Genomic DNA, 22,500 nt, shown 5'->3' on the forward strand with positions numbered 1-22,500 from the left:
AAAAAAAAAAAAAAAAAAAAATGTGTATGGGTGTTTTACTTGTAGGTATGTCTATGCACCACATGTATGCCTGGTGCCCACAGCGGTCAGAAGAGGGCATCAGAGCCCCTGGAACTGAAGCTACATACAGTTGTGAGCCACAAAGTGGGTACTGGGACTTGAACCTAGGTTTTCATTGAAAAACAGGGAGTGATCTTAACCACTGACCCTCCCTCCAGCTTCAAGTTGGATAATCTTGAGGAAACAAATCTGTATATACCTTAGTCAAGGCCATACTACTGAGTGAAGATCTAGCCTTCCAGTGACCATGACACAATTGGTCTTCGAGGGTAGATGCGCTATTCACTCACAAACAATTATTCCTTCAACAAATATTCACAACCCAGGAGTGAGTGCTTAACAACAGTTCAGATTCTGGCCTATAGGACAAACACCATGACATTCTTATTCTTAAGTCTTCTCAGTAAGCAACGTAAAACATGTGGCATGCTAGAGGTGATGAACACTGTCAAGGCAGCTGAAGCAGAGAAGGCGTATCATTTTACAGAGTGGACCAGAAGTGTGTGTCTGGGAAGGTGGCATGCAGGCAAAGGTGTGATGGAGAGACGGACAGCAACACTCCAGGTGGAGAGAAATAGACAACATCATTGAGGTCAATATGTCTGGAGACAGAGGACCCGGGAGGACGCAGCTGAAGCAGGCAGGTAAAAAAGAGTGACAGGGGAGTCCCTGAGGAATGTTCTGAGCCAACAGGAGGTGTGAAGGGAGTAGCCACAGAAGACAAAGAAAGGATGGACTTGACCAGACTTCTAGCATGGCTGCTCAGTCTTCTGAGCTGTTCTTGGCCAGGAGTGGGCAGGAGCTATCAAGGGAGTGTGGGTAAGTGCTGCTGTCCACAAGGCTGACAGCAAGGTAGGTTGAGAGAAGCAGCAAGGTCCCTGCATATTTTTGAGGACAGACTTGCTGGGTTTACTGTGAGGCAGACAGAGGTGAAGAGCGAGAGAGAAGCCAAGATTCTTCTGCGGTTCTAGCCTGCACCTTTACGACGACGCTGTCCCCAGTGGTGTCCCGGATGACTTGCAGGAAATGTTAGTCACCTCTGAGTCAGACAGGAAGCATTTGCAAACAGGGATGCACCCTGTCTAGTAACTTCATCATATTAAATCTTCCTTCCCAAAATAACTCCAGCCTGACAGCCTCCTGGAGAAGATGAAAAACTTATTCACAAATAATTCTGAGAGCTGACTCCCTGGGGCTCAGAGACGGCCTTTAATCATCATGTTTCCATTTTCTCCCAAGGATAAGCATAGCAACACAAAGGAGGGCCATCAGTTTTGAGAGCAGAATCCCAGATCCCCTGCAACTCCACCCGTGGTGCCTGATTCACTGCTGGGAGCTTCTCCAATGGTCTCTGGTCTTCCCTGTGTGACCCAGAAGGTCACTAGCTCTCTGGCAGGGAGGAAAAGCTATAGGGTAGTGGCGAGGTTGGGCAGCAGGCCCTTGAGAAAGGCTCAGTTTGAGGAGATTTGGGCTGAACACGGGAAGATCAGGGGAAGCCTGAGAGCCACCTTCTACAGGCTCAGCCTTCATAGGATCAGGATTGCCCAGGTCAGTGGGAGGAGGGACCCGAGAAAGGCGAAAATGGGAGTGGCACTGATTCAGTAATGATGAGGAGTCAGTCGTGGATGCAAGCTGTCAGTTCAAGGGCTCTCTCTTTGCCCGAGGATTCCCATCATTCTCCTTTCTCCCTTATTCTGTAGCTTTCTCTCCTCTCATGCTTTAGCCTTTCCCTTCTCCGTCTTTTCCTTCTCCTTTCTCATTCTTTTGCCTTCTCCCAGCCAGAGAGCCTGAACCCCGTCTCTCATTTACTAAAGTTACATCGTTAAGGTTTTGATCATTATGAATGATTATTTTAGAAACCCATAAATTCTATGAATCCTGAGTCATTCATCCCAACCTCTGCTCCCTTAAGACAGAAACTCACTCAAAGCAAAAGCACATTCCCTTGGAGTTTTTACATAGCCTGTTCTTCACGGGTAGCTGGGCACAGCTCTAATGGTTTCCTGGTACAGCAGACAGCAGTCTTTAGTAACTGTTCTCATGGAAGAACAGAAAGGCAACAGACTACTAAGGTAACAATGACTTTATTTTTTTTTCTTTATACAAAGTTTTAAAATGTATGCAAGTAAGGCAGCTAGCCCTCTCTAATATTTCTCCAGGCATTGTCATTGCCAACCCTCCAAGTAGCTAGGAGAACGAAGTACTAACTTTTCGTATGCTTAGACATCATCTTCTAATTCTCTAATCTTTGTTTTCTCACCCCAGCAGTCCCACGGCCTCGCGCACTCTCCTCTAATACTGTTTGTTTCTGGATCACACACACGCATTTCTCCTTCAAGATAACCCCATCTATCATTAGCGTGTCTTTATAGATTTCTTTTCCTATCCATACCTTTTCTTCTGGAGACCACTTTCGCTCTCTATCCTTGATGTCCCCAAGTGTACCTTGGCTAATTAGTGCAGCAGGCATTAGACTGGAGGGCACATGTATCTCCTCATAGTTCCAAGTTCAAGACCGAGTCTGGCAATGCGTAATATCTACAAAGGATTGTGTAGGCTTTTATGGCCTCTGTGGTTATGTGATCCTTTCCCATGGCCCTAAAGGCCAAGTGGAAGGCCTGTCCCGCATCTTCCACAGCCTCATGACCACCCCCATTCCTCATTCCTGAAAACCGCATCTGTTTCATTTATTATGGAGTGATTAGCTCTGAGTAAGGGGAGAACTCTGTTCCCAAGAAAGGAAGATTGAAAGTAAAATAGAAGAGATAGCAGATCAGTTTCAGGCCCTTAGCAGGCATCAGCACACATGGGGATCATGGGTATCAAAGGCCTGGCGATGCTCCAGGGGCAGGAACTGTGTCACACCTCCCCTTAGGCAGCCATGTTGGACCCAGCACAGGATTTATGGATGGGAGACAGAGGAATGTTGCTTTGGCTTGCAGTTGAAAAGCCCTTACCAGCAAGCCCTAGTGAATGGAGAGGCTGTGTGTGTGCCATATGCCTTTCAACAACTTGTTAACCCTACTAGGTCTGAATGCCAAGATGGTCCTCACTCCATCCTTCCCTGCTTCCCTGCTTAGATTCTACTGTTCTTCATTTCTTTCTATGTGCTTGATAGAGCTCAGTAGTTAAAGGTTACCCTGTGTGCTTCTGCTGTGCTCAGCGTGGCTGAACATGTTGAAGATCTCACCCAAACGTCAGAGGATCAACCTCCATCACTTTTCACTGAACTTGAAGCTCATTGTTTGGCAAGGCTGGCCAATGAGCTTCAGGGATCTGTGTCTCTCCCCAGCTCCCTAACTAGAATGAGGTGACAAGAGGTGGCCATCACTCCCAGCTTCCTGTGTGGGCTCAGGGGGAATCTGAACTCAGACTCTCATGCTTGCACAGCAGGCCTTTTACCAACTGAGCCATCCTCCAGCCCAGCACCTAGCACTTTTAAGGTAAGTATTAAGAGAGAGATCTGTGTTGGTCTATGCTGACCCTCCATCAGAAAGATTAACAGGAGGAAAGCAGGGCTGAGAGATGGAGAAAAAAAGACAGATCAATTTGGTTTCCTTATGACTTTCTGTGAGTTCAACATAAGTCATGTGTGCCAACAAATTCCCTTGGGTGCTACAGCCAACTTGATTTGGGCACCATGACAGGCATTCAAAGACTTCCCAAGTGACACAAGACACCATGTAAGTTTGCGTAAATTGCATCATGTTCAGTCCTCACAACTGCTCTTTGGGGTGAATCCTGCTTATCTGTAATTTAGACTTTCACCTTGGGGGACCAGCTGCCTCTCGCTGAGCCTGTTACCCATTCTCAGTACTTACAGGGACTGTGAGAGCCTGCAGATAAACTTCTCAGACTACCCCTCCGTCCCAGTGGCAGCCCTGGACCTCAGGAATGGCACTTTTCTTGTTCACAAACCCAAGTGTGTGTGTGTGTGTGTGTGTGTGTGTGTGTGTGTGTGTGTGTAGTGCCCACCCCCATCCTGACAATGGTTCTGACACACGAATTGTCTGAGGTCTGATTAAGGATCTGATTTCAAAGCCCATGTGAGTTTTCTTACTTTGTTTCTTGTTTTTACCTATTTCTAGAGGTAAGAGTCAGATTCAATGACCCATGCAATGAGGACAATTATAACACGGTTTAAAACACGTGCACACCACACAAATACTGTTCAAGCACCAACGATCCACATCAGGAAGAGTTCATTGTGACCACGGTGCTCACATCTCACATGGCCATGGGAAGCATGATGGCCGACTCTTGTCAGTTCTAGGATGAGCATCTTATGCCCAGCATCTCCTTCAGTCTCGGTGGCAGCTCACCCACGTGCCACCACTTTATTTCCATGCTACTGTGAACCAGGTGGGCCCGAGAGCTCACTCAGGAGAGTTCATGTGCCAGCAGCATCAATGCCCAGAGCTGAAGCTAAGCCTGTGGTCATGTCTGCGAACTGAACACATATTGTCCTGTGTCAGGAGAGAAAGAGAGGTCTGTGGCTACAGCAGAATAGAGATGAAGCCAAACAAAGGGACCTGGTTCCATCAGAATTCTCCACAGTCTGAATTCTCCCAGTTGGCGACTCTGGAGGAGGAGGAGGAGGAGGAGGAGGAGGAGGAGGAAGAGGAGGAGGAAACTGTACCCCTGGGGCCTGCCTAAGCTGATGTGACCCATCTCTAGAGACTGTTCCTGGCTATCCAAGCTTCCCTGTCTCCATTGTTCACTGATCATATAGGTTTTTGTGGACCAGCCACAGCTGCCACCCACCACCTCTGAGAATGTTGAGGTTATGAGTAGCCAGTCACGCCCTCACTGCTGGAGTTACCAGTATCCAATCCCAACTTGAGCAGAGACCCAAATCTACTCAACTCTCCTGGTCACGCTGTGAAGCATGCTCTAATGGCACACCCAGGCTCCTACAGCTGTCCCTCAGCCCCTCACTATGATCTGGGCTTCCTCTCCCTCCCTGACAATCCCAGGAGATATCTCAATGTTTGGTCAGTTTGGTCTGGATCTGCATTTCTGACCAGCCCTGCTCTTTGCAGTGTAGACAAGCCACTGAGCCTCATGGGTCATCAGGTTCACTACTTGTAAGGCAGGGTGAATGGGGTAGATTTTTGAAGTAGCTGATCCGTGGTACATTGAGCACCAGACTGTAGAGGAATGTTAAGAAGTGGTAGCCTTCTCTTCAGCTTAGCTCTTTTTCCTCCCAACAGCTATTTAAGCTGAACTTGAATTTAGCCTTGATTCCCAGAACAAGGAGAAGGGGAGTTGGCACTGGCTGGAGGCTCAGTATGGATGGCACCCTCTCTCTGGTCTCAGCAGCACCACTCCTGCTGGGCCAAGGTGAGAACTCCTCAATTGCCTAGAAGTTCAAGGTGTTCAAGATGTTTCCAAACACACTTTCCCTTTTCCTTTCTTTCTGCTTTACAGCCTCCAAGTGAGAAAAGCATGTGTTAGGAGATGAGGTGACAAAGTCCAGAATTGGTGACTCAGAGAGCATTTGGCCCCCCAATCCCAGAGCACCTTCCTCCATCCCACTGCTTGGGTACAGAGCCTCATTAAGGAACAGCCTTAAGGCAGGAGTGCACAGCCAGGTACAAGATGAGTAGACAGCACCATCCACAAAGCCTTGGGGTAGGGAATGACTGTGCCTAACTGGGGTAAGCAGGAGGGCTGTGTCCTGCATAGGCCAGAGGTTTAGCAATAGCACCTTGGGCACCCTGGTCAGTGGTGCTCTCTGGGTACTTATTGTGTGCTCACTCTGGGTACTTATTGTGTGCACACTCATTGTGTGCTCAGCAGTCACAGACATGATAGTTCTGTTGCCAACAGAGAGCCCTGCCCAAGATCTGCTTGAACCATGAAAAGATGGTGCTGCTCCCAGCGTGAGCTCAGCCATGTGTGAGCTGGCTGAGCCTACCTCTCTGGCATCCCTTGTTCATCCGTAGACCCACCAGAGGAGAGCAGATGAAATAAGAGAGTATGTGACAATGTCTGAAACATCAGGGGACCTCAGAAATCATTTCTTACTGCCCTAGGCAATGGCTATGCTTTCTTAGTACTGAAAGCCCATAGTTACTGCTCTGGACCTGGACGTAAGGACCAGAGAAACCCCAGAACTTCCCCTCGCTCACTGGGTACCATATCCTTTTATAGGCACCATGTGGATGCTTCCAACATGGGCCTTCAGAGAACCTTGATGAATCATTGGTACTCTAATGAGCTTTTTGTTAAGGGCATTAGGCAGCATGGGAAGGAATGAGTAGGGCCCTTCTTAGAAGTGTTTTTGTAACTCCAAGGTCTGAGAGATTTTTCTGAGACTTAATGGATTCTTTCCCCAGTTTATGTTAATGCAAAACAAGATGTATTGAGCTACCATGTATGGATGGCAAGGTGACCACAAACACACGGTCTGTGTTCACTGAGATACTTCCTATGATGTCCTCTCTCCACGCCTTTTCCCTAGCACCTGTCACATTGCCTTGGTGGAAACCATCATCCTGGGCTTGGAAAAAATTAGATGACTTGGCCAAGGTCATGCATCTAGTAGTGAGAGACTCATGTCCCATGATTCAGGTTCAGAGACATGAAACTGGCCAAGACTGTCCTGTACACACACACACACACACACACACACACACACACACTTCAGCAGCCCCCAAGAGGCTGCTGTTAGCAGAGAGGAGACAGAGAAGACAGGGGAAGAGGGTCTGATAACCAATCTGCTCTGAGGAGGATTCATGTCATAAATAAGTTAGGGATGAGACAAAGTGAAGTGGATCTGACTGGAGAGATCTTGGGGAGGGGGGACTTAAGATGGGGTGTGTGCGTGTGCATGTGTGTACTCTGTACTCATGTGTGTATGAACTTGTGTGTGTGTGTGTGTGTGTGTGTCGTTCATGGGTGCACTATTGTGTGAGTGCATTTGAAAGTCAGAAGCCGACCTCAGGAGTTATTAGTCAGGTACCTTCCATCGTTTTTTGAGAAAAGGTCTCCCATTGCCTGGAACGTCACCAAGTCAGCTACACTAGCTGGCTTGTGAGCTTCCAGGAGCCCTCCCATTTCAGTTTCCTGTCTCGCCATCCCTGAGATCACAAGGACATGCCACTGTGCCCAACTTTTTATGTGGATTCTTGGCATCTGAACTCGGGTCCTAATGCAAGGCAAGTGCTATACTGACCGAGCCTTCTCCCCAGCTTGAAACTTGGAGTTTTTGATACTTAATTTACTACAGCCTTATTGGTGATGGGAACAACCTGAAACTCTCCAAGTGTCCACCAATCACACAATGGAAAACATCCCGAAGAGCTGTTTGTCTTCAAGGATGGCCACTCTGTGCTTCTGTGGAACAACCTGTAAGGCTCTGTGCTGGGTGTTCTCCAGTTCTCCAGACCCAGACCCATTCCCCTCCCTGCTCTACTCTGGCCTCTGGGATGGAAACAACTAGGCACCATGGTTACCTGCAGCAGACTAGAAGGCCTGGACACTGGCACCCTTGTTCTTCCCCACTGGACACTGGCACCCTAGCTCTTCTCCCACCCCCTTGCCCTGCATGCAGTGAAGTCTTTCCAGTTAAACTGTATGCGCTCCTGTTGCCTACAGGGACACTGATAATGACTCCTTATGATCAATACAGAAGTGACCTCCCCCCCCACACCAAATAGAAACAACACCCCTACCTACCTCCCAAGAAACTTTCCAATCATCTTCACCATCAGCGTTCCCACCAGGCCACCAATCGCAAATATGGACACAGTCACAGACCAGAGCAGAGTCAGGGTATCCGGGTCAATGGGCTGTCCATGCCTCCTGTACCAGGTTTCATTGTAAAAGGCCTTGATATACTGGAAACAAAGAGCAGAAGGAGTTAGTTCCTTCTGCCCTACCCACCACTAGATGCAAAACACAAAGGGCCTGCCTGTACAGGGCACTCTTGGCATGTTTGACACCACAAAGAACTCCTCTCTTCATCTTACTGGGTTCTTTTAACAGATCTGGGAAATGGTCTTTTACACTGCAGGAAGGAAAACTGAGGCTTGGGATGACAGCATAGCTTATTTGGTAAGTCACAACCTGGGAGTCAAACAGATCTGGCCCTAAGCTCTGACTTCAGTGCACAGTGACATCAATTTTGAAGTGTGTTAAAAGTTCACACTTCAGACAGAAGAGCCACCATGCAGTAGCAAAACTATTTTTCAGAAGAGACAATCAGCATAAAAAAAATGTTCATTTTAATTGAGTCAAAATTCAAGTCGCTTATTCTTCAAGAGACATGACTGAAAAATAAAGACAGGGGCCTAGTGAGGTGGTTGGCTCAGTGGGTCAAGGTGCTTGCCACCAAGCCCAAGGATCTGGGTTCAAGCCCTAGGATCAACATGGTAAAAGGGGAGAACTGGGTCTCTCAAATTGTCTCTGTCCTCCATACATGTACCATAGCATATACCCCCATACAAATAACTAGTGCAATTAAAATTATTTTTAAGTGAAGATAAGCCACAGAATAAGTTAAAATATTTGTAATGTATATAGCTACAGAGGAAAAGTCTCTATGATACATTAAGAGCTATAAAATATCCATTAGAAGACACATACAGGGCTATAGAGATGGCTCAGCAGCTAAGACCATTTGTCCAGTGGACCCAGATTCAATATCCAGCACCCACATGGTAGCTCACAAGCATCTATAAATCCAGTTCTGAGGGATCGGACAGGTGCTTTTGGCCTCCTCAGGAAACACAGGCAGACTTTACAGACATACACGCAGTCAAAACACCCATAAACATAAAAATATTTTTAACAGTAAAACACATATAATTTAAAATGATCAAGAGACCTGCACAGACCTAAACCACATGCACATGTCCAATTAGGAAACAACAGACTCGATATCATTAGTCGAAGAGAGATGCACATGAAGCCACGCTGGGATCTGTTTAGACACCCTCTCCATCCTCATCACTGCAGCTACATTTGAGGCAGGGACTGGGCGGGTCTAACGTGCAACAAAGACTGGGTTTGTGGCGCTCTGCTATCCAAGGAAGTTCACTTCCCCAGATATGCATGGTCATATATTGCTACTAATATGGGCCCACAAGCCTCAGCATGGTAGCATATGCCATTACAGGAAAAGCTTGGGTAGGACACTCACAGACATGAGCTCCACGCTTGTAATATAAGCAGTGTCTCCACTCACAGGATGGAAATGATGACTCCGACCTCTAGGGGCTGACGTGAGGGACAATTGTCCAGGACTGGAGTGGAGCTCATACAATCCCCACTTAGATAAAGGTGCTTTCATGCCCAGCTCCACAGGTATATTCTAGAAAATCCCATTACACAACTCTCCTACAGGCCAGGGATACATCTATTCAAATGTCCGCAGTGACATTGCTCCTAATAATTACCCCAAACAAGAAACAACCCAGAAGCTCATGGCAGAGCAGGTAAGCAAACTACAGAGCAATCATAACAGAAAACACGACAGCTGCAAACATGAACAAACTATGGCTCCGTGCACACAGAGGTCTCAACAATTATAAACAGGTCTGGGGCCAGGGGAAGCTTGCAGAAGTAATGAATGTGTTGAAATTCACAGTCACCATTTCTGCCATTAGGCAGACAGGACCACAACGCAGGTTATTCTTGCTCTGATCTTGGCCCCTATAGCAGGTCTACACTGAAACATGAGGTTCAACTCTCTCAAGAGGAGTGTAGCCAGCGCCTACCCTGGAGAGTGCCTTAGTACCTCGTTGGCAGCAGTGAATAACTGGGAAAGAACTAATAGGTGTGGGCTTGAAAACAAACAGCATCTTGCCCTCTGAGCTGTGCTGCATCTGGGAGCATGGTGGGCCACGGGAAGGTATGCAGTTATTAACTGCCAAGTGCTGCTTTGGGAGCCTGTAGAGATTTGTTGCTTCCTTTATGGAAAAAAAAATCACAGATCTCTACAGAAAGCTCTAGAAACTAGAAGTCCCACATACAGCCTGTGTCCCTTACAACACGCAGCTAGGTTTCCTGGAAAGCCTTCCAAAATGCTGCCAGGGACCGTTAGTCTGTCTTCCTGCCGGGAGGGAAGCCAGCGATGGCCCAGGAGACAGTCTGTGGTCACCGGAGCCAGGTGATGAGACTGCTTCTAATTTATCACAGGAACAGTCATTGAATTTGAGATCAGCAAACTGCAATCCATCAGTGTAACCTGCAGTGTGTGACACAAAACAGGTGGCTGTATACATGCTTGTCTTAAATTTGGGCTTCTGCTCAGTGCCATTCGAAATGACAAGGATAAAAACCAAACAATCAAATGAACAAACACAAATGTGAAACAGGCACCCCTTCTTCATACCATGGACTCTTCTAAGCTCGGGGCTGGCGCTTCATCATCTGTGAGGGCTGGCATTTTAGGCTCTCTTTAGAGCAGGTGAGGATTTGGAGACAGAGCCATAAAGGGCCTGTCCAAGCTCACACGTTGATGTGTGCTGTCTTCAGGAATGAAGCCCAGGCAGTGGGCTCAGACAAAAAAAAATTTTTTTGATTTTTTTTATATTTTATGCACATCGGTGTTTTGCCTGTGTGTGAAGGTGCCATATCCTCTGGAATGTGTGTCTGTGTAACGGACTTCAGTCCCCTGGAACTGGAGCTACTGTTGCAAGCTGCCATGTGGGTGCTAGGAATTGAAGCCGGGTCCTCTGGAAAAGCAGCCAGAGTTCTTAACCCCTGAGCCATCTCTCAGCCCTGAGACACAAATCTTAATCACTTTATTTCAACTCTTTTTAAGAATTAATGTGTATTTATCTTTAAAAGTTCATTTATTTATACAATGTCTTTTGCTCATATCTATCCCCCTTTTCTGCTCAGTGCCCACCCATTCTATCTCCCTCCAACTTCCCCTGGCCCCACCTCACCCTCCCAGCCTCAAGCCTTACTTTTCCAACTCTCTTAAAAAGGTTAGGGGTTTGTTTTGTTTGCTGTTGGTGTTGTTTTGTTTTACTTTGGTTTGGTTTTGGGTTTTCTCTGTGTAGCCCTAGCTGTCCTAGAACCCATACTCTAGACTATGTTCATTGGCCTTGAACTCAGAGATCTGCCTGCCTCTGACTCCCAAATGCAGGGATTAAAGGCATGCACCACCACCACCTGGCTAAAAACTTAGTTTTAAAGATTTTTTTAAATGTGCATAAGTGATTTTGCCTGTATGTGTGCCTGTGAACCATGCACATGCAGGGTCACAGAGGGACAAAGATGGCATTGGAACTCCTGGGACTGGAGTTACAGATGGTGGTGAGCTATCACCTGGCTGCTGAGAACCTAACCAGGTCCTCTGCAACTGTAACAACCACTCTCAACTGTCGAACCATCTCTCCAAAGTGGCTGTCTTAGTCAGGGTTTCTATTCCTGCACAAACATCATGACCAAGAAACAAGTTGGGGAGGAAAAGATTTATTCAGCTTACACTTCCATACTGCTGTTCATCACCAAGGAAGTCAGGACTGGAACTCAGGCAGGTCAGGAAGCAGGAGCTGATACAGAAGCCATGGAGGGATATTCTTTACTGGCTTGCTTCTCCTGGCTTGCTCAGCTTGCTCTCTTATAGAACCCAAGACTACCAGCCCAGAGATGGTCCCACCCACAAGGGAACCTCCCCCTTTGATCACTAATTGAGAAAATGCCTTATAGCTGGATCTCATGGAGGCATTTCCCCAACTGAAGCTCCTTTCTCTGTGATAACTCCAGCCTGTGTCAAGTTGACACAAAACTAGCCAGTACAGTGGCCAACTGGTTTTTTTTTTTTTAATGTGCATATGGGTGCACTGATAGATATAATCCAGAATTCAGCCTTGGGTGTCATCTTTCAATAACCATATATGCTTTGTCTGTTTGAAACAAGGTCTCTTTTCCAGGTCTAGAATTTGCTGACTTGCTTAGCTGACCTGTCAGTGAATGCCAGCATGCTGACTGTCTGCTGAGCAGGAGACATTTGTGTCCCCATTTGAAAGAACCACAGAGCTTGCTAGACCTAGCTATGATGGAGTCTGTGTTATCTTCTGCTGCCTCTCAAAGGTGTGTAACTCTATTCCTTGCACTTGGGTCGGGTTATAGGAGCACTCGCCACCCAAGGAGTGTGGGCTGAAGTGACTATGTGAGCATGTATCTTCATTGTGCTCAGTACCTGTCCCTGTCAGCTGGGCATTCCCCAAGATGCAGGAGAGGGGCTCAAAAGCACCTGAGAACAGTGGAGACACAGACTATATAGAGCAGAATTCCATACCACTTGTCTTTGATAATGACAAGAGTTTTAAAAAGAGTGGCCATAGTGTTGAGCCACTGTGATACTGAGCAGATGAGTTTTAAAGGACAAAGCCCATGACATCACTACTCACAGTGATGCGAGGCTTCAAAGGGGCAAGACTGATGCCATATCATGAGGGTGAGCAGGCTTGAACATATAGACCTTTTTACCCAATGCTTCCTTCTAATGCTTTAGGGAGAAGTGTCAACTTCCATTTGAAGAAAACATCCTGCAATCCAAGTTGGTCTTTAGGCCACTGTGGTAGTGAGATTCAGGGCCAGCTCTGCACCACCCTCATCCTGCTTCTCCTGCTTTACCATTTCACTGGCCCTACATCAAAGAGGTCTACCCCCTATCTCTTTCTCTGTCTCTATACATCTGCTTCCTTACCTAGGGAGTAAGATCTACATCTGCCTTCTCATGCAAAAGCTCCTATCTCTCTACCTCCAGAGATCTAGAGAGCCAATGAAGACAAGTCTACCATGACAACATGAGCAAGAAAAGCTGTGAGTATAGAGTCCAGCACATGGTAGAGACCAGGGAAGTCAAAATGTAGGTAGATCTGGTTCAGGCTGGACCACCATGGACAAAGGAAACACAAGGTATATAAGCTGGAGATCATGTATGGACATAAACGAGTTGCCCAAGGCCTAGTGGATCTGAAGGGTGACTCAGCTCAGGAAAAAGGCTGTAGAACAAGTCAGGGGCTGGCTATGACTGGCTATCACCATGTTTAGCACTTTGGTGTGGGTAGCCAGGTGATGTGAAGTGGTCCCACATGCTATAAGTGTGCAGTTAGTTCTGTAGCTCCTAGAGGTTTTGAGTGTGGATGGGTAGCTGTGAGTTACTGCTTGGAGTGTTCACTGTAGGTGTAGCTTGAAGGCTCATCCAATGTTTAGAGAGGATGAAGGCAGGGTGGTGAGAAAGCTTCTGCATTTGGTATAAGATGATACCAACCCCATAAGAACCCCATGACGAGTGCTAAGTAGAGTTTAACTGCAAAGAAATGCCCTGAGTGGCAGCAGGGAAAGGGAAAGACACTAAATGGAGAGTTGACCACCTTGAGTCCGAGACTTGCTTTTACCTTTGAGTCCTTTTTGTGACCTTTGGGGTGGCCTGATGCGGCAGAAGTTTCACATCTCTGGACAGTGTTCTTGGGGCCAGAGACCATGGCATCTGTTTTGTTCCATTTGCACCTTTGCCACCTATCTGCTAGGTGACTGAATGAGTTACTTAACCTCTCTGAACCTTAGGTCCTGTGACTAATATCATTGCCCACTTCAAGGATTTACTGTGAAGGCTTAAAGGAAGAAAATAAAAGGCCTAGTCCTGAGTCCTTAGAGTTCCACAGTAGAATCCAGGCCGAGAGGGAGCTGCCGGTGGGGGAATCACTATCATTCTATTTCTATATCTGTAAAGTAAGAGAGGTCTACACACATTTGCTTCTGAGGTATGAGAATCTATAAATAATTCACCACTACCTCCCAGCCTAAGAACCCAAGGGCCATGTTTTGGCTATAAATTGAACTCCCCTCCAAAGGATGGCAGGAAACGCCAGGCAATGGAACACAAATTACCTTGCCACTTGGTTTGTAATATTAACACTGCTAGATTCATCAAGGCCCTGGCATGCGTTCATCTGCAGCAACTCTCGGGGGTGCTATAAATACACACAGGAATAGAATACTTTGTGGGTGGTCCAGAGGACTCAAGTGTTGCCTAACAGAGCCAGATGCACCTGAGGGGCTTGTAAAGAGTCAGCACCCACAAAAGATAGAGATGTCCCTGGTATGGCTCCTTGACATAAGCATAACAGAAGCCCATTGGGGCCACTTCACATCACCTGCCTACCCTCACCAAAGTGCTGAACAGTAGGTTTCACTATATGTCAGTGGCATCCCCTGTAAATAGAAGTATTCTTTCCACATTCGTCTGGTTTCTTCATGCCAACGGTGTCTCTTCCTCCATGTTTCTTCACCTGTCATCTGCCTGGGTCAGCTGTCCTGGCTCTCTGATGATAGTGGCCACTAGCCCCATCCTACTGAGCAAGGGCTCCCTTGAGGCATAGTGACACTGTGATCTTTATTTACTTCTGCCAGTCGTCGGCCCTACCAGTTCAGATCAAAACCAAACCACGCCGGGTGGAGACTCAAGGATCCCAATTTAAATAGCATAGCAGCTTCTTAAAGACAAATTCCAAGTGACAGCCCTGAGTTAGAGATGTGCAGTGCACTGTAAAAAAAAAAAAACCCATGATGGAGACTGATCAGTGCTTGGAAGGATGCTCATTATATAAATAAGACACTGGTGGAGGTGGTGGAGGGAAAGGGTACACAGGGGGTGGGATGGGGTGGAGGCAGAACCACAAGAAATAGCCTATGTGCTGATATGTTGAAAAGCAGGTTTACACGAAGTCTTCCCATGGGCCTCTCAGAAGAGCCCAGGCTTTGGCTGTTGGGATAATTGAGCAGTCTGTCCCAGGCAGCTGCTTGCCCACCCCCTTCATTAGCACCATAGGGTTATTACCCTGGCATGGTCTATAGACAAACAAGAGACATGGTCCAGACTCATGGAAGTGATTCAAGCTGTGGGTTCTGTTACTATAGCTCCAGCTCCCTTCCGAAGCCTGTTGCTTTTACAATGGCCAAACAAGACAAGGTGAAAGCAAGAAAGAGGGCAGAAAGTAGAGCAATGGGGAGGTGGGTCTTGGGTTTGGGTGTACCCCATTCCATCAGCTGCCAGCTGTTTCTGGCACACTGTCTCACTAAAACAAACATCCATAGCTTTCTGCCTGCACTCTCCTTTCTCTTGACTACATCCCTCTTGGTGGCTCTTCTTGGAAGTGCCCACAGAGGTCATTCTGCCCAGTTCTGCTCTTCTTGGCGCAGTGTAGTATTAGGACAAAGGGAGCTTTGGCAGGTGTCCTGCTGACAAAGTCCCTCTGCCCAACCCTGGAACAGTCCTTCCTGCCCCATGACAAAATACTCATTTTAGCCCCCAGAGAGCTGTGTGTGGAGCTCAGACAGCTTACTGCAGTTGCAATGTCTCCATCCAGCCCTCCCTAGCCTCTCTGATGAGTCCAGGCATGGGGAGACCACATGAGCAAAGGCTTATCTCCCTCTGCAGCTTTGTTCATCAGACTCTTCTAGCAGTACTAACAAAACCCTCCCCCAAAGAGCTACATTCTCCTCCTTATGATCAATGTTTAACCAGTATGAATCTGAGGCCATTTGCCATATGCCAGATCAGCACCTTCAGCCTCTCTGCATGACTGCCTGAGAGTCTATGCAATGTTCAAAGACATCTGGTTCGCACGTAAATTAGTCTCGGATTCTGCAGCCTTCAACAAGGGTATCCACATGCTTTTGACAGGCATGTAGATAGGCCGATGGACAGATGATACACAAAGGCAGATGATAGAGGTGGTTACTGGAATCAAACAAACAAAAAGACACAGGCCTGGGCAATCACCAAAAATCTGGCAAGAGGGTGAAATCTTGGGAAAGGAACATCACAAAAAGTCTTCAGTCCAAACTGAGCCATATTGGTGCACACCTTTAATCCCACCACTTGGCCGGCAGAGGCAGGCAGATCTCTGAGTTAGAAGCCAGCCTGGTCTACAAAGAGAGTTCCAACATAACCAAGACATCAGAGAGAAATTCTGTCTCAACAAAGCAAAACATGACTTCAGTCTGTTAGCTTCCTGTCTAAACTCCACCCCCCCACACACAGTTACCTGGCAACAGCCAGGTATGCTCCTCCCCACAGTTACCTGGCAACAGCCAGGTAAACCTGACCCTACCTGGGTCTGTTTGCCCCCTCCTCCCTCCCTTACTCTCTTACTTCTGCTTCTCTCCCTTGCCTCTTGCCCTCTTACTCCTCCTCTCTCCCCATTCCTTTCCCTCCTCTCTCCATGTGGCCAAGAGTGGCCTCTTCTCTTCTCTCTTCTCTCTTCTCTCTTCTCTCTTCTCTCTTCTCTCTTCTCTCTTCTTCTTCTTCTTCTTCTTCTTCTCTCTGTCTGTCTCTCTCTGTCTCTCTCTCTCTCTGTGTGTATGTGTGTGTGTGTCTGTCTGTCTTTCTCTGCCTCTACTACCCTCTTAACTCCCCTCCCCATGCCCTTAATAAACTCTATTCTATTACTATATCATAGTGTGGCTGGTCTCTCAGGGGGAAGAGATGCCTTGGCATGGGCCCGCTGAGACATCTCCTTCCCCCACACCTCAGCATACCCCCATAGAACATATCTTAATACCTCTTTATCCTTTTATAATCACAACACAGTCCGTGTTGAGCATTACACAGTTTTGACCATGAACTAACCATTCATTCAGCTATCCTTGTGCCAGAGAGTAAGACACCAGGCACCTTCACACTCTCCTAGACCCTCAAATACAGGGATTAGCCAATGATTTCTGGCTCACCACTTGTTTTTGTAAATAAAGTTTTATTGGTACACAGTCTTACTTGTTCGTTTACATATTGTCTTTAGCTGCTTTCTCACCATAAAGGCAAAGTTGAAGACTTGTGAAAGAAAAAAAAAAAAAGAATTATATGGCCTTGCTATCCCATAAAAAAATGGACCTTAAAAAAAGTGTGTGTTGACCCCTAGAACATGTCAGTCAGCCTAGGAGAGCAGAAAGATGGGTCACTAGATAACTAGACCTGGTTCTGAGTCTCATCTGTGAACACAACAGAGGCAGTGCTTGGATTCTTTCACGTGGGAGACTCACACCTGAGAGTAATTTGATAGGGAGACAGAGGTCCAGGAAACTTGTCTCACAACCACCAAAATTACCTTGCAAAAAGTAAAACAAAAGAAGAGAAAGCCCTTTAGAAGCCTTATATTTAACTTTTTTATCTGATCAGAACACATTTTCTGTGAATGCTTGCTTTGGGTTGGGTCTTGTTCTAGTTGGTGACACTGCAGAAACATTAAGATCAGAGAATCCGTGTCTTCACGGAGCTTAAATTTTAAAACAGGAAGAAAGACCAGAAGCAAGGGTATACTTATTATCTCAGGTGGTACTACAAGGGGAAGTAATTTGAGTGAAGGACTAGAGAGGTTTAGAGAAGGGCTGTCCCATATGAGCAGGTCGGGGAAGGTGTTACTGAGGAAGACACAGTTGAGAAGAAACAGCAGGTAATCCAGGAGAAAGCACGAGCTATTTGAAAAAGAGCCTTTCAGTCAAAAACAGCTGAAACTGCAAAGGCCCTGTGGTTTCAGCATGTGCCACATATGAAGGACAGCACTAAGGGTCAAATGGATGGAAGAGACATCACCTTATGATGAGAACAGTGCTTGCTAGGAGCCAGACACCCCAGCCGAGCCATCACAGACATCTGTCTGCATGGCTTTCTACGTGAGATGTGCAGGTACCTGAATCCATCAGATATCCCTTTGGCCTTTGACTGGAGGAGAAACTGTTGGATTCTGAGTGGAAACAGGGTAGCTAGTTAGAAAATGGTTCCATGGGCCAGGCTACAGACAGGACTCAGAGAAACATTGTTTGCAGCCATTATGGTTATCGATCATATCTCACTGAAGCCTTCCCTGCCTCACCCAGTAGGTTCAATGGGTAAAGACAGTGACAAGGTCCTACAGGCTCGCATACAGTCTAATGTGTCAGACAGCTCTCCTGGGCTTGAAAGACCCCTCAAGGGTAGAGCCTCAAGTGACTTGGACACACCCTGTTCTGCTCACACTGCCTGTTTTGGAGTGACCGCAGACCCTCTGTGGACACGTGAAGCCATGTGGGTGTTCTCTCCAAAGGAACACACAGTCAGGTTCTGGGAATCCCTGGAAGCAGGGTGTATGTGTTCGCTTAGGGTAATGGCATTGAGGGGAAGTTTAGGAAGATGGTCACTCCTGGAACCTAGACATATTGGCCTCCCCCTCTTCAGTTTCTTCTATCAAATGAGGCTCCTGGCATGGGATACTTCCTCACATTGGAGAGAGAGAGAGAGACAGAGACAGAGAGACAAAGAGAGAGAGACACAGAGAGAGAGAGAGAGAGCAGTCATTTTTCTGTATTCCAGCCTTCCAAAAATAAAAAAATGAAGTAAAATAAAGCAAAGAAGTAAAAAAAAAATTAAAAATCCTCTTAAGGTTGGTCCTGAATGACAGTCAGGACCAGGGTCAGCTAGTATGTGGACTGGTCAAGCAGCAAGACACTGACTCCCTCTTGGTAAGAAGCATGGATTCTTTCTCAGCCTTGTTACCTGAACCACAAGCCCCTGACCCATCCCCGAAGTTGGTGACAGGGGATCAGACATCAGTGCAGTGCCTGAGTTCGCTGTCCAGCCTGAGTGGTGGACAACTCAACTTTTCTCTCACAGCGCCCCCTTGTGGCAGCATCTGTCATTATTCTCTCTGGACATCTCGACCTTTAGAGAGAGTCTGTTTTGTTCCCAGACCCTCTGATGGCCACATTGCCCCCTCTACCCTTACCACAGTTGGACACTGAGCAGGGTGTGTCCATTCTTTTTTCCATCTCCCAGCTAGTTCAGGCCAGGTTTTGCCCTGCTCCACTGAAGCTAATCCCTGGAGAAGCTGGGATTCCTACTACAAGCCTGCTGCTGGCTCCAGCTCTGGGGAGGTCTGACCTGGAAAGGCTTCCTGAATGAGCTTGGCCCTCAGCCTGGCTCCTCTCCTGGGGCTCACAGCCTGGTGGGTGCCTGCCTTCCACAGATGCCCCAGCTCTCAGATCTACTTCCCCATCTCTACCACCCTAACCATACCCCAACGGTGACCCACCCCAGTCTCCTCAGAACTCCCTAAATAGACTAGATCCTTCCAAGGTCCTGAGCTCGTGACTGCACTTAAACCACTTCTTGCCTTGATGTCTTGGGTGTCTGTTTCTGCTCCTGGTGTTGGGGACCCTCCAAGACCCGACAGTGAGTCCTATGCATCTTTTCACCCTGGCATCTGGCCGCACAATGGCACTGAGGTAAAAGTCCCACAAACATCAGGCCTTTGGGCACAGCAAGAAAGTGGGTGACATGAACCAAGAAGCATTCTGGGAGAAATTTGGGGGTGCTGCTCTGAACAATAATGAAGGCAGCATTCATATCTCTGTCAGATTGTGTGTTCACATGTACCGTTCCTTCCGACAGGAGCTTAAGGACAGAGTGTAGGTAACAGCGAGTCCCAGGCTGTAGCATCCTCAAAGTTTGCCCTGGGGCAGCTGTAAGCATGTAAGAATAGCTACTCCTGTGTTATGGACTCTCATGTTCAGCCTGTCCCTCCCTGGCCATGCCAAGTGTCCCCATGCTCTAAGAACCTGGTACTGGTGGCCAGTGACTGGGTTCAAAAGTCATGGGTTGGATTCAGACAGACCTGGGTCTGGATCTCAGCACTGCCTTCTCCAAGCTGACCCTGGGCCAGTTGCTGTTCCACTGTGATTGAATGGAGGTGAATAACATCAACAAATTGAATTCCTTCCCTCCATCACCAGATTCCCATATTGAAGTTGTAACCCCTTGCGTCTCCCTCCTGAACCTGCTGTATCTCCCTGCTATAAGGTCAGGTCCTCCACTGCAGATCTGAGCACTATTTCTTGTCCTTTCTGTCTTTTCTCTTTTAAAGTGGTTTCAGTCTGTGGGGTTTCTTGGCTCTCACTGCTGGATTTCTCAGTACTGGGGACTGAACCCAGGGCCTCACCTGTGTTGGGCAAGTGGGTGTTCTACCACTGAGCCTCAATCCCAGCCTCCACTGCTTTTAGCCTCTTTTCCCAACCCACCTCCCCATTCCCCTCGGGAATGGCAAGTCACACCTTCACTATTATCAACCTATTGACATCCCTATATAGCTAGGAAGGTCTTGTGTGTTTTGGTTTCCCTACTTCTGCCTCTGCCCCGCCCCCGCCCCGTCCCACCCCTGCCCTTGTCTCATTGGAAATGCTTCCAGACATATGGGGCTCAGCTCAATGGCCAACTCCTCCAGATCGCCTTCCTGATTCCCAGCATCTAGCATGTGACAGGTACTCAGTATATATTTGTTGAATGAATGACTAAACTGCTCTTTCCTGTGGTTCATGGGTCAGTGACATCACACTACTCCGAGTTCAAATCTCATATGGATCTGTGTTTCACAGAGGCCCCACTCTCTTGGGTGAATGCCCTGATGAACTTCCAAGACAAATCAATAGTCCATATCCCAAGTCGGTTTTTCAGAGATGAATTCAGGTAAGTCAGAGCCTCATCTTAAAATGACAGAGTCAAAGGCAGGTAGCTGCAGACACCTGGAAGAACCACCTGAGATCGTTTGTTCCCAGCAGCCTTTAGTATCAGTACCGATTTTTGAGATAACTTGGACAGCTCCTCAAATGTCAGCATTAGCTCAAGTTTTACAATCCAGACCTGCCTTGGCACTGATGGAGCATGCATCCCTGTGGCACCTGTATCCTCTTAGAGACCCACCAGCCTTGGCTCCCTTGTATTTGACACAGGAGAATGATGTACCAGAGCCACCAGCCTGGCTTCTGTGGGCCTCAGGCTGCCCCCAGCATGCCTGCCCAGTGCTCAAACCACCTGGAGCTCAGAGCCTATTCCCAGGTTTTTCTAATTTGGTAGCCTCCCGGCCCCATCCTCTACCTGCAAGCCTGGGCTCAGCATCAGCCTCTGCCCCTCCCGTTACCGCCTCCCCATCCTGCCAGGAGTTGGCAGAAGAAAACCTGGCCTGGGGCACACCTCCTGCTACCAGCAGAGAGCCTGGAATTGAGCTCAGGCTGAAACAGGAGCCAGGGGTGAGTCATAACAGGTGGCTCTGAGTGTGAGTAAAATTTAAATTAAAAGGAACAAGTCCGTGTGCTCCAAGCTCCTAAAATCCTTGCACTGGCATTAAAGTCCTCAAGCCCAGCCCGGTCTGTACTGAAGGATACCTCAGTTCTGCGACAACTCTCTCAATCTCTCTCTCCTCCCCCCCATCCACCCTGTTTTTGCTGGTCACCCTGCGTGGGCGCAGCGCCCTCTGGTGGTCGGACACTCACCGGCGTGGGCGCGTTCACCACGGAGAGGTTGTACCCGTAGAGGAAGGAGGACCCGAAGGCTCCCACGAGAGCTGCCACAACGAGCGAGAAGGACCAGTTCTGGGAAAGGAGAGAAGACGACGGCGTCAGAGTGGGATGCTTCCTTAGCCCGAAGGCATCCCAGAGGGAAATTCAGGAGGGAAAAGAAGCAGTTGGGGAGGGGGGGTGGGGTGCGGCAAGGCAGAGTTCCTGCCCTGAGGTCCCACTATACAGCTGTCTTCCTGCAAGGCAGCCTGGGGGTCTACACACACACACACACACACACGTGTGTGGATGTGGATGTGGCCGCTGTCTGATCCAGCAGGAGCAAAAGGCAAAGCTAAGTTGTTAGCAGCGGCTAGCACTCCTTGAGTGCTACCACCAGGCACGGTTCTAAGTGCTTTCTCTGTATCATTTTTCCCTGAGTCCCTAGTCAGTCCAGTTCCACCCAGTGTCACAGAGAAGGTGTGCAGAGCTGTCCCTGGTGCTGCCTGAGGAGCAGCCTGGAGCTGAGCTGGTCCCCATTGCAGGACAAGGCTCCCGACCAGCACAGCTGACTCTTCACCAGGGTCTGAGATGGCTAATAGCCACACAGATGCACACTCACGTGCATGTGCATGTACACACATGCACAGTTCCAGGCCAAAGCATTAGCCTATAAGCTGGTCAGCACACCTAAGAATAAGGACCTGCAGATAGAGATGCAGGCAGGGCTTACGCTGAGAATCTGAGAGCTGCATCCAGGTATTCCTGTCCCAGCCTCATTCAAGATGACCACAGCCAGGACCTGGCCATGCTCATGAACACCTGAGACTTAGTGAAGGAAGGCTGACCAGCTGGCACCTGCTGGGGACTGGAGAGCTGCCACAGACCTGTGGTCTGGTGGAGGGAACCAGGGGCTATGGAAGCCACCACTTAACATATTTGTGTGCACAGGCATGTATTTTGTAGGTACTAGATCCTGCCACCCCAGGGGTGTACTAAGACAATGTCTAGTTTAGGGACCAAGATCAGGCACATATATAGTTTGGGAAATTGCAGCGGCCCCTAACAGCAACTCCATGCTCTGCCCTTAGTCTCCTCTTGTTAGACTCTAGTACCATAGAGTAGTGGGCATCTGAGCAGAGACTGGAAGTTTCTGGGGTTCAACTT

At 48.0% G+C, this 22,500-nt stretch overlaps 1 protein-coding gene across 7 annotated transcripts in view; it reads right to left on the reverse strand.

The window, feature by feature from the left end:
- Slc2a9 (solute carrier family 2 member 9) overlaps window positions 1-22,500 on the reverse strand; it is a 128,173-nt gene that overhangs the window by 91,629 nt on the left and 14,044 nt on the right. For all 7 annotated transcript variants that reach the window (XM_021162163.2, XM_029478108.1, XM_021162164.1 and 4 more), the window contains 2 exons: window positions 21,331-21,429; window positions 7,744-7,904 (listed from right to left, as the gene is read on the reverse strand). In XM_021162163.2, the coding sequence (XP_021017822.1) occupies window positions 7,744-7,904; window positions 21,331-21,429 (260 nt within the window). The remainder of the gene's footprint in view (window positions 1-7,743; window positions 7,905-21,330; window positions 21,430-22,500) is intronic.

This window comes from Mus caroli, chromosome 5 (genome assembly GCF_900094665.2).
Source record: "Mus caroli chromosome 5, CAROLI_EIJ_v1.1, whole genome shotgun sequence".
Lineage (NCBI taxonomy): Eukaryota > Metazoa > Chordata > Mammalia > Rodentia > Muridae > Mus > Mus caroli.